Raw genomic sequence first — 11,976 nt, forward strand, 5'->3', positions numbered from 1 at the left:
ATGGTAATTCTGAACTAGGTCTTGAAGGATAGATATGAGGGCACCAGTTGGGCACAACAGGACATTATTTATAGGCACGGAATTTCATGTGATGTTAAGGACTCTACGACTGGACAGCATGGTGGAACGGGGTGCGGGGGGGGGGGGGGAGATGAAAGTAAAGCCACACTTAGATATTTGTACTTGATTCCTTTAGGTGAAGGAGAATTAATGAAGGATTTTAAGTGATATGATCAAAATTGCTTTGCTTTAGTTTATAAAGCAGCTCTATACCAATGCTTGAAATAGAATTCATTTGTAGTTTTTGTTTAGTAACTTCTCATTCTGCTTTCTTGATGATGGCTCTGTTATTAATAGTATATTTGAGTTTTTCTGTATACATACATACCCCTAATACCTTTATAGTCATGGACTAATATGAGCTTTGGGACTTTCCTCAGCTTTAATGGGGCATTTGTCTAATTCTTAGAATCATATGAAGGTGAAGCAAATTATAGAATTTAATAGGAATTTAAGCTGTATGTTAGATAATAAAAGATGGAGAGAAGGGAAATAATATTTATTATATTACTAAGAAGTACATTTGATGGCAACCCTGCATATACTATACAAAGAAGGTAACTCATTCATTTGTTTATCTCTGAAATAAAAAATTTCACCACTGCACGCTCTTTATAGTCTTCACAATAGCATGCACAAGAAGGAGATGCTGCTGAGAAAATACTTTCTTTTTAAATTTCAGATAGGTTTTTAATAGATCTCATAATCTAGAGGATTACACATGACTTAGAGGAATATTGTCACATAGTGATCAGTGAAAAATCCTATCTAATAATAGACAAACATGGTAATTGGCCATACCTTCACTACGCCTCCCATTGGCTAATCAGCATGATATGCAAATTAACTGCCAACAAAGATGGCGGCTAATTTGCATACTGCAGGCAGGGCGGGTCAGTGCCATCCCACCTGCCCCACCGCCATCCGGGCCTGCTATCTGTGACCCGGGGTGGCGAGCATCCCGTGTGCGACCCGACCCAGGGCGGCAGGGCGGGACAGCGTGGCTCCTCTGTCACCCCAGCTTCCTCACCACAGCTCCCTTGCGGGCCTAAGCCTTTAGTTAGACATCCCCCGAGGGCTCCCTGGCTGCCAGAAGGATGTCTGACTGCAAGTTTAGGCCTGATCCCCCAGGGAGTGGGCCTAAGTCGACAGGTGGACATCCGCCAAGGGGTCCTGGACTGCAAATGGGCACAGACTGGGCTGAGGGGACCCCCCCCCCCCCCCCCGAATGCACAAATTTTTGTGCACCGGGCCTCTAGTACAAATATAAAAGTGTACAGATTATGGAACAAATTCTTACCCCTAGGTATAATGCCAAGTGCACAGAATAATTAATTGATAACTTAGATAGTTGCCTAGATTTTTCTTTGGTTAGGTGCCAGGCAAGTGCTACCTTTAAGTAAAAGCTAGCCCAATTGGCATGACTTAGTGGTTGATCATTGACCTATGAACTAGGAGGTCACAGGTTCGATTCCTGGACAGGACACATGCCTGGGTTGCGGGCTCCATTCCCAGTGGGTGTGTGCAAGAGGCAGCCGATCAATGATTCTCTTTATCATTGATGTTTCCATCTCTCTCTCCCTCTCCCTTCCTCTCTGAAATAAATAAAAATAAAGAAATAAAAGCTAAAATAAAACTGGAAAATATTATTCATCATGTTTCAAAAGGACTCAAGACCTGTCCCCCCTCAACTTTTCCATGTTGAATAAAATAAGGCAAAATGCTCCTAACCTAGAGAAATGGACAAAACAAATAAAATCACACCAATATGTGCTAAATGCAGTGGAATCAATGGTATCTAGGTTACTAGAAAAGCACATTGTAGGGGTTCCTAATCCACCCCAGGGAGGGTTCAGTTAAGGCATTATTGAGAAGGTATTACTTAATTATTGAAGGGCTACTGCAATTTTCATGAAAAAATATGAGGAAGATATAGTAGAATGCCATGGTAGAAAAGAGAACTACTATTAAACCCAGCTGTATTATTAATTTTTTTAATTGATTTTTAAAGAGAGAGGAAAGGAGAGGGATAGAGAGATAAAAACATCGACAAGAGAAAAATATCATGGATGGGCTGTCCATGCCCCTTACTTATTTTTTTTCCCTAGGAGAATTTTTTTACTTTTATGTACAGAAAACTCAACAGTGCACACTTAGCCCAGCTTAGTGGCCAGCTCCTTTGCCTTGGCCTTCTCCAGCTTGGCAATGCGAGCCACTGACTTTGGACGCACGAAGTTGCCTCCCCAATGGTGGCAGATCTCGTCGTATCTGTCATTGTAGTTGGTCCGGATGGCCTCCGCCAGCTTAGCCAGAGCTCCCTTGTCTTCCGAGTTAACCTGTGTGAAGGCGACGGTGGTGCAGGTCTTCCTGTGGACGAGGCGCCCCAGCCTGGCCTTCCCCTTGATGATGCAGTAGGGGACCCCCATCTTCCGGCACAGGGCGGGCAGGAAGACCACCAGCTCCATGGGGTCCACGTCATGCGCTATCGCCACCAGCTGGGCCTTCTTGTTCTCCACCAGGGTGGTGACCGTGTTCACCCCTGCTCGGAGGACAGAAGGCCTCTTGGTGGGAATATCCCCTTTGCCGGCAGCTTTTTCCTCAGCCCGAGCCAGCAACCTCTGCTTCTTCTCTTGCTTGGTCTCAGGCCTGTACTTATGGGCCAGCTTCAGCAGCTGAGTGGCTGTCTGGCGGTCCAAGGCCTGGGTGAACTGGTTGATGGCAGGCGGCACTTTCAGCCACTTGTAGAGAATAGCCCTTTGCCGCTGCAGCCGGATGTAGCGGGGCCACTTGACAAAGCGGGTGAGGTCCCTTTTGGGCTGGAGATGGGCTGTCCATGCCCCTTACTGGAGATTGAGCCTGAAACCTGGGCATGTGCCCTGACTGGGAATCAATCAAACCATGACCTCTTGGTTGATAGATCCACGCTCAACCACTAATCCACACTGGCTGGGCAAAGCCAGCTGTTTTATATATACGCAACCTTGGGCAAATTACCTCACCACTCAGAGTTCTGTTTAGCTCATCTGTAAAATGGGTATGGGAATACCTAGCTCTTTGGAGGGTTGTGAGGACTGAATACATTATTATTGAGGTAGTATTGTTAGGGGTCATGGGTGTGGGCTCTGGAATCAAATGATGTGCTGGCTTAAATAGTGTCCCTCCAAAATTCATGTCTACTCAGAACCCCAGAATGTGACCTAATTTAAAAATAGGATCTTTGCAGATGTGATCAGTTAAGTAAAAATGAGGCCATACTCAATAATAATAATAATAATAATAATTTTAAAAAACTGCTTCCATATATGCATAACTCATGGACACAGACAATAAGGTGGTGAAGGCCTGGGGTGGGGTCAATTGGGGAAAAAGGAGGACCTATGTAATACTTTCAACAATAAAAATTTATAATAAAAAAAGAAAAAGAAAGATTTTATATTTACCTTCAAAAAACAAACAAAAAAAACCCCTGCTTCCTTTAAGTGTTGACCAGCATGTGGAGAGATTGGAACCTTTGTGCATTGCTGGTGGGAATGTACAATGGTGTAGTTGCTATGGAAAATGGTATGGTGGTTCCTCAAAAAGTTAAATACAGAATTACCATGTGGCCCAGCAACTCCACTCTCATGTGTATACCTAAAATAATTAAAAATAGAAATTCAAACAGATACTTGTATACCAATGTTCAAAACAGAATTATTCACAATAGCCAAAAGGAGGAAACAATCCAAGAGTCTTTCAACAGATGAACAGATAAACAAAATGTCTATATTCAGACAATGGAAGCAATAAAAAGGAATGTGGTTTTGATATGTGCTACTTGGATGGACCCTGAAAACAGTGCACTAAATGAAATAAGCTAGACACAAAGGGACAAGTACTGCATGATTCCAGTGATATGAGGTACCTAGAATAGGCAAATTCATAGAGACAGAAGGTGGACTAGAGAATACCAGGGGCTGGGAGGAGAGGAGAATGAGGAGTTATTGCTTCATGGGTGCACAGTTTCTGTTTAGGGCGATGAAAGGGCTTTGGAAATAGGTAGTGGTGATGGTTGCACAACATTGTGAATATAATTAATGCCATTGAATTATATACTTAAAAGTGGTTAAAATGGCAAATTTTGTTGTACAGTAGTCCCCCTTATCCACAATTGCCCTTTCCATGGTTTCAGTTACCTATGGTCAACCATAGTCTGAAAATATTAAATGGAAAATTCCAGAAATAAACAATTCATACATTTGAAATTGCATGCTGCTTTGAGTAGTGTGATAAAATCTCAAGCCGTTCGGCTCTATCCCACCCAGGAAGTGAGTCATCTTTTGTCCAGCATCTCCAGGCTGCATATGCTCCCACCTGTTAGTCACTCAGATCAACTGTCAGTGTATTGCAGAGCTTGTGTTCAAGAAGCTCTTATTTTACTTAATAATGGCCCAGAGCACAAGACTTGTGATGCAGCCAAAGAGAAGCTGTTAAGTGCTTCCTTTAAGTGAAAGTGTATGTATGTACAGGAAAACACAGTATATATAGGGTTTAGTACTATCTGTGGTTTCAGGCATCTACTAGGGGTCTGGGAACATATGCCCCGAGGATGAGGGAGGACTACAGTATGTACTTTACAAAAAAAAAAAAAAGAGGGTTATTCTGATTAAATCTAATCACTGATGTCCTCATAGGAAGAGACAGAGACACGCAATGAAGTCAGAGATTGCAATAGGAGTGATGTGTCTAAAAGCCAAGGAATGCCAGCATTGCCAGATGTCACCACAAGCACGGGAAAGATTTCCCTCAGGGTTCCACAAGGAACCAACTGTGCCAACATCTTGATTTTGGATTATTTGCTTTAAGAACTTTGAGAGAATACATTTCTGTTGTTTCAAGCCATCCAATTTTGGTTTTTTGTTATGGCAGCCCTAGGAAACTGGTACAGATGACGAAGGTCTAAATCCTAGCTCTGCCACTTCTTATTGTGAATTTAGGTGACTAACAACTTCTCTGAACCCTAGTTTCCTCATCTGTGAAAATGAAGATAAGGATACGTAGCTCACTGGTTTATTAGAAAGCTCCAATGAGCTGGATGGTGAAGGTCTGCAGGGGGAAGATGTCCTCTGCAGTATGAAGGAGTGACTCCACACAGGAAACTGGGGTGTCTGCCTTTTGAGTTCTAACCCCAGAGCCCCCAACCCTGGCTTCTGCTCATGCAGCTCCAGTTCACTCTGCCCTCCCTCTGCCAGAGCCCAAAGACAATTTCCATTGGTGTTCCCTGACCAAGAAAGAGCGGCCACTCCTTACCCCGGGGGAAGAGATACAGTTTCCGCCCAGACTCATATGAAAAAACAGACGCACAGGATGAGCACATGCTGGCTATGCTCCACCATCCTCGCTGTGGAATAACTGATGTGGCTAACTTCTCTGTCTCCCCAGGATGTTCCAAATGGAATAAGCACAACTGACCTCTAGGATTATCAGCTATCCAAAAGATATGAATCCATCTACAGTGAATGACATTATTCATGAAGTGGTTTCCATCTAGAGCAATGGTTCTCAACCTTCTGGCCCTTTAAATACAGTTCTTCATGTTGTGACCTAACCATAAAATTATTTTTGTTGCTACTTCATAACTGTAATGTTGCTACTGTTATGAATCGTAATGTAAATATCTGATATGCAGGATGGTTTTAGGCGACCCCTGTGAAAGGGTCGTTCGAACGCCAAAGGGGTCTCGACCCACAGGTTAAGAACCGCTGATCTAGAGCAATGTGACCCCCTTCATCTTACAGCAAGTGAAGGTTAGACATCAAGCTTTCTTTTGGGGAGTTGAACCATGGAGATGGTTGGCCCTTTGATGGGCCAGGTCATATTGTAGCCCATGTTTTTTGTTTTGTTTTAACCAGACTCTGAAACTCCAGGGATTATCCACTTTGACAGGGAGAATATTGGTCAACTTCATAGAAAGGGTTTAATCTGGTTGCTGTTCATGAGTTGGGTCATTCTCTGGGCCTGTGACAGTCCATGAGTCAGAACTCCATAATGCACCCCAGATATATGTATCAGAACCCTAGAACCTTCTACCTTGATGTTGATGATATTTAAAAAATCCAGCAACTGTATGGACAAAGAGGTTCATCTCCAATGCCCTGATGCTGGCACAGAATAATCATTCAACCTGGCATTTCGGTATCTTCATTGGAGGATCAAAGAACTCAAAGCACTGACCCAGACTTGGAGCCTGCTTAAACTAACCCTTGAAGAATGGAATTTAGACAGTCAAAACTCAGAACACTTCTGGGTCAAAATAAACATGGCTTATAAGAGTAAAAAAAAAAAAAAAAAAAGAAAAGCTCAAATGAGATGCAAGCATAAACTCTCAATGTAGTGCTTGGTGTGTGGTAATTGCTTGATAAATGTGAGTTATTCATAACAATTATATTAATAAGTAGCAACACAGGGAAATGAGAATTGACTCTCAGGAGAGGCTGGGTTGGCAGCCCCTATGCCAATAAAATTTGTTTGAAAACTAAAAGGATTTACTTTAAGGAAACTTTACTTTTCCATTCTCATCACAGAAAATATGTAGGGGAAATGTGTGTTATTTGAGCTGGCATCATTGAGATGGATATGAAAGTTGAATGATTTGCTTCCCAGGCTCTGAGAGGCTTAGAGTAATTGACAAGCTCATTGTCTTCCTTGTAACCACCTCCCTGTCTTGCTAATACACCTCCCCAAACACCCACACAGCCTGTCACATTTAGAAGAGAACTGTGTTCTTACAAGTGTGCTCTTTCTGCCCAGCGTCTCAGGGGAAGGTGCCTTAATTGCACAGGTGAGAGCCAACTACCCAAGTGCTCTACACAAATTACAGGTCCTGCCTCAAAGACCAGCAAAGCTTGGTGTAAAATTAAAGGGGGAGTGTATTTGATTTCATTTGGTGATAGATTGGGGGAAAATACATTTTTCGAAGAGCAATCTAACATCCTTGATGTACTATAAAATGGAGCTAAATCCATAGGTGAGTGGGAGGCTTTGGAAATGGATGGGTGGGATAGCAATAGCAGTTGTCTATTGCTTCTGGTTAGATTAGCTGTGATCTCCTCCAACACACTCATTGTCATCATCAGCATCGACACGCCCTCCTCTTACAGGTGCTGTGTTGGGCTGGTTAAGTATATGTGCTCCTTGGCACTTGCAACAATTTACAGAGATGAATCCATAGGTCTCTCCAGGCCCAGCTTCTTTCCTTAGTCGTCTCCTTCATTAGTGGACTCTGTGATGTACAAGGGTGGTGGTCCCACCTGGCCCTCAAAATAGCCTTGGAGCTGTGATAGGACTGGCCTTATCATCCCCACCTGCATGCAGGCACTGCATCTCAGAGAGGTTAAATGACTCGTCAAGTTCAAAGTACTAGTAGTTGTCCAGTGTGTCAACAAGGTGGGCTTCCCAAGTCAGAGTCCTGGAGGCCAGAAGGCAGATAACAACAACCTCTCTTGAAGGAGAGTTGATTTTATAGGTAGAGGCACCAGATACACACTCTCAGTGGTGAACAATGGAGGCTCATATCTGGACCCAGAGCAGATAGAGGTGAGAGCTGGCAGGTCAGAGTGGTCTCACAGGCGGGGATGGTGTAGGGGAGAGGGTGGAACTGGAAGGCGAACTTGGAAGGCAGTGTTAATTCCTGAGTACTGTTTTGGACACTGGAGATGGAGGCTGTTACCTTTTCCCATCATGGATTTGCAGGGGCAGGTTGAGTCCACTGCAAAGGGCTGACTGATAGCACCAACGTCTGGGCCTCCTGAGCCCTGGTCTTCTGGTGATCCCTCAAGTTCTGCACATCTGACATCCTTCTGTGTCCTTGGCATTGGTCCATTGCCCTCTTTAGGAGTTCTCCAGACTTAGGTTTCCTACCACATCATTGAGTACATTATTGGATATTGTGACTGAATTGCTTGTTAACTGTCCCACAGACACCACAACTTACATACCTGTGGTCTTTACTCTCACATTGATCTTTGGATAAACCAAACTCCTAATATGCTTACCAGGCCCCAGCCTTTTACTCTGGCTACCTCTGGCTGCTGCACCCTTCTCCCCTTCACTCCAGCTATCCTTGCCTTCTTTCAGTTCCTCTTGGCCTTGCTTGCTCATCTTTCGTCCCTTAGTTCGAAAGTTACTTGTTCAAGTAGCATTGCCCAAATCCCTATGTTAGGATGTCTGCCTTAAAAATAAATTGTGATAAAATATATATAACACAAAATTTACCATTTTTAAAATTAAATGTATTGGGATAACATTGGTTAATAACATTATATAAGTTTCAAGTGTACAATTCTATAACACTAATCTGTATTTGTGTGCTTATCATATAGTCTAGTCTCCCTCCGTCACCATATATTTGACTCCCTTTACCCTCTTCATCCTCCCCCAGCTCCTTCTCTGGCAACCACCATTCTATCGTCTGTGAGTATATTTGTTTGTTGATGCTTTCTGTTTTATAGCCCATATATGAGTGAAATCGTATGATTCTTGTCCTTTTCCTTCTCCATTTTAACTATTAAGTGTACATACAGTTCAGTGGTATTGTTTATTTATCTTGTATAACCTATCAATAGAACTCTTCCCATTTTGCAAAACTGAAATGCTGTACCCATTAAACAATAACTCCGTCTCTCCTTAGCATCTGGCAACTATGACTCTATTTCTCTAAGAATTTGACCATTCTAAGTGTCTCATCTAAGTGGCATCATGCAGTATTTATCTTTCTGTGACTGGCCTATATCACTTAGCTTAATATCCTCAAGGCTCATCCATGTAGTATAAGAATTTTCTTCCTTTTTAAGGCTGAATAATATTTAATTGTATGGATATACCACATTTTGTTTTTCCATTCATTTGTGGATGGATACGAGTTGCTTCTACCTCTTGTCTATTATGAATAATGTTGTTATGAACATGGGTGTGCAAGTATCTCTTCAAGACCCTACTTTCAATTTTTTTTGGGGTGTACACCCAGAAGTGGGATTGCTGGATCATATGGTAATTTTATGTTTAATTTTTTGAGGAACCCCCTTGCTGTTTTCCACAGTGGTTGTACCATTTTACATCCCCACCAACAGATCACAAGGGTCCAATTATTCCACATAGGGTGTCTGCCTTTTCCTTTTAAAATTTCTGCCAGAGAGCCTTCTGTTGCAGTTAAGGCCTGGGCAGAGCTAGCTTTCTAATCAAGAATGCACACTTAGTCAAGGCCATCACCAACACACAAGGTCAACCACCTTTCTCATCAGGGCCTCACATTTAGGTGCCCTAAAGCATTTGCGGGCCCCAGGATAAGAGCATACATGGAGGCCCAAGGACCATGTACCCAAATCTTTAAAAGTTATAGACTATAACTAACAAACTGCTAAATAATAATATTTTATCCTCTATCAAGTCAAATATATTGTCATTAATTATTAAATGTATAAAACTGTGGTTTTTATATGACTAAAAGTTGGCAATATATCAAAGGCAACTGAATTGAATTATGATTGCTAATGTCAGTGCCTACTGATGGGCTGGAGGTATTTGGATCAGCAATAACACAAAGATGTACATAATTCATAAACATGTTATAGGGGTTCAGAACAAGTCACCCCAAGATGTGCCTCTGTGGTATGTGGATTATTTTCAGCTAAAGACAGCCAAGACCCTGCTCAAGAGAAACTTCTGTACCCCCACCCCACCTCCTTTAACTACCTAAGTGAATTTAAATTTAAATTAGGGGCCTTTCCCATAATAAGAGTTTTCACCAGAAATAACTTTTTATGACCTATCTATATGGTGGGGCAAACTGCTAATTACTGACCATCTGTTCTTCTTATCGTCCTCCAATGACCTTCCTCCCCTTTGAAGCTCCAAGGCACCTTACCTCATCCTTAGCTCAGAATGTCATATATACCTCATTGTAATTTTTTCTCTCAGACCCTCTCATTTATGTGGGATTCCCACATGTACATATGTAATTAAATTTGGTTACTTTCTCTTGCTAATTTGTCTCATATGATTTAATTATCAGACTAGTTGAAAGAATATTCAGTGGTAGGAAGGACAGTTTCTTTCTACCCCACAATGTATTGATTCTTCCAAATTATTTTTTCTTATGTTTGTTTCAGCAAAATCACCATTTTGTTCTATTCATAATTTTCACAAAATTTGTGTTTTGTGGATGGTGATACTATTTTAACATTTTGAATGTATTTTCATCAGAAAATCTAATGAAGAGTAATGCAAAAATTGAAAACAAGATTATTTTTCACATTTTCAAAACTTTCTGAGAAAATTTTCAAAAACAAAAATATAAATTATAAAGTGCCTAAAAGCTTTAAAAATTATTTAAGTAAAGACACTTAAATTTTTTTGTTGTTGAAAATTTAAGTATGTCTCAATGTTTTTATAAAAGTAAAGCTATTTGCATTTCTAGTGTTCTATGTTCATCTGTTTGCCAGTGTTGAAGATCAATACCATTGAATCAGTATCATGGTACTTATATCCTACAAACGTACATTTGTCTATTTAAGAGGAACATGACTTGTTTAGTATTGTAGAATGTTCCTCAGCTGTCCAGTGCAACAGTTGGAAAAGCCACACTAATTTTCGAGTAGCTTTGGAACCACCAGTTGGAACATAAGAAAAAGATACTTCATTGTGGAATAATCCTCAATTTGAGAGGAAATTTCTGACAAACTAATGGATTTATCTAAGTCTTCTGTCTCTCAAGTTCTCCCAGTACTTTGAAGCAGGGTCACTTGTTCATGTTGGTAGTGCCTCAATCCACAGATCTTTATGGTGTTGGATACAGTCACCTTTTGCAGGAATAAGGAAGGATAGCTGAGAGGTACTTCTCTAGGGCTTGAGTGGGGTTAGTTAGGAGGCTGCATAAGTTATGGCAGGGACTTCTGGCCCACACTTCTAAGTCTGTTTCTGATATGAGCTTATGCCAATACCTACTATTGCTTTTCTAATTATCATAGTGAATGTTGGAAATGGGGATGATTAGCTTGATTTTCCCAAGCAAGCTGGAGGTGCTGTCTCATTACACTGATGTTGCCTTGCAACCAGATTGATGGGGCTCAGTGAACCATTGCTAGCATCATTATAATCTGGAGTCCATATTTGTCAAAGTGTTGTTTTCACAGAGTTTCTTGATTGAAGTATTTATTGCCCAATGTTTCTGTGTGATTTTATTTTATTTATTTTTTTAAAGCTTTTTAAAAAAAATTTTTTTTTTTCTTGCTTTCAGAGAGGAAGGGAGAGGGAGTGATAGAAACATCAATGATGAGAGAGAATCACTGATGAGCTGCATCCTGCAGTGGGGATCGAGCCTCCAACCCAGGCATGTGCCCTGAACCGTGACCTCCTGGTTCATAGGTCGACAACTCAACCACTGAGCCAAGCCAGCCGGGGTCTGTGTGATTTTAATCTGCAAAGCTCATCCCAGCTTGAGGTTACTTTCTTCAGTGCTTCCTAGGATTTTGCATTTCTCTGGCTCTCTTAAAGCATCTTCATGTCTTCCCATCTGACTCTGGTCATTTTAAAAACATGGCTTCCTATGTACCCTCCACCTGGATCTGAGCTTGCAGAGCACTTCAACCAGAAGAGTACCACAGAAGTGGTACTATGTGTGATGGAAGACCATGCAGATTCTACTTTGTTCAACTGGAACATTTGCTCTTGGAGGTCTGATTTGCCGTGTAAAGAGATCTGATTACTCTGAGACCACCATTTGGAAGCCCAAGGTACATGGAGAGGGCATGAGCAGGTGCCTCAGTCAACAGGACCCAGCTGAGCCTTGAATTCCAGACAAAGTGCCAAACATTTGAGAGAAAAGCCTCCAGGAAATTTCAGCCCCTCACCATTTGAGTCTTTTTAGCAGAGGCTCCAGAA

General features: G+C 41.7%; 1 protein-coding gene and 1 pseudogene across 1 annotated transcript; one reads left to right on the forward strand and one right to left on the reverse strand.

Moving 5' to 3' along the window:
- Window positions 1–2,213: 2,213 nt before the first annotated feature.
- On the reverse strand, window positions 2,214–3,685 carry LOC139002464 (large ribosomal subunit protein eL8-like). The gene is made up of 2 exons (XM_070403728.1): window positions 3,659–3,685; window positions 2,214–2,876 (listed from the first exon to the last, which is right to left on the reverse strand). Exons 1-2 carry the CDS (start codon window positions 3,683–3,685, stop codon window positions 2,214–2,216), a joined length of 690 nt encoding a protein of 229 aa, XP_070259829.1.
- A 1,738-nt stretch (window positions 3,686–5,423) lies between these two features.
- On the forward strand, window positions 5,424–6,198 carry LOC139002465 (matrix metalloproteinase-26 pseudogene; annotated as a pseudogene).
- The last annotated feature ends 5,778 nt before the right edge of the window (window positions 6,199–11,976 follow it).

The sequence above is a fragment of the Myotis yumanensis genome, unplaced genomic scaffold (assembly GCF_028538775.1).
Source record: "Myotis yumanensis isolate MYYU_CA2020_CCGP unplaced genomic scaffold, mMyoYum1.0.hap1 SCAF_2, whole genome shotgun sequence".
Lineage (NCBI taxonomy): Eukaryota > Metazoa > Chordata > Mammalia > Chiroptera > Vespertilionidae > Myotis > Myotis yumanensis.

What these genes read in the sequence shown, in the direction of transcription:
- LOC139002464 (XM_070403728.1), bottom strand. Translation starts at nt 3,685, where the DNA reads ATGAGAGTGGAGTTGCTGGGCCACATG. An exon ending in TGGAGTTGCTGGGCCACATG is followed by an intron (nt 2,877 to 3,658) that starts GTAATTCTGTAT and finishes GCCCATCTCCAG; the next exon opens with CCCAAAAGGGACCTCACCCG.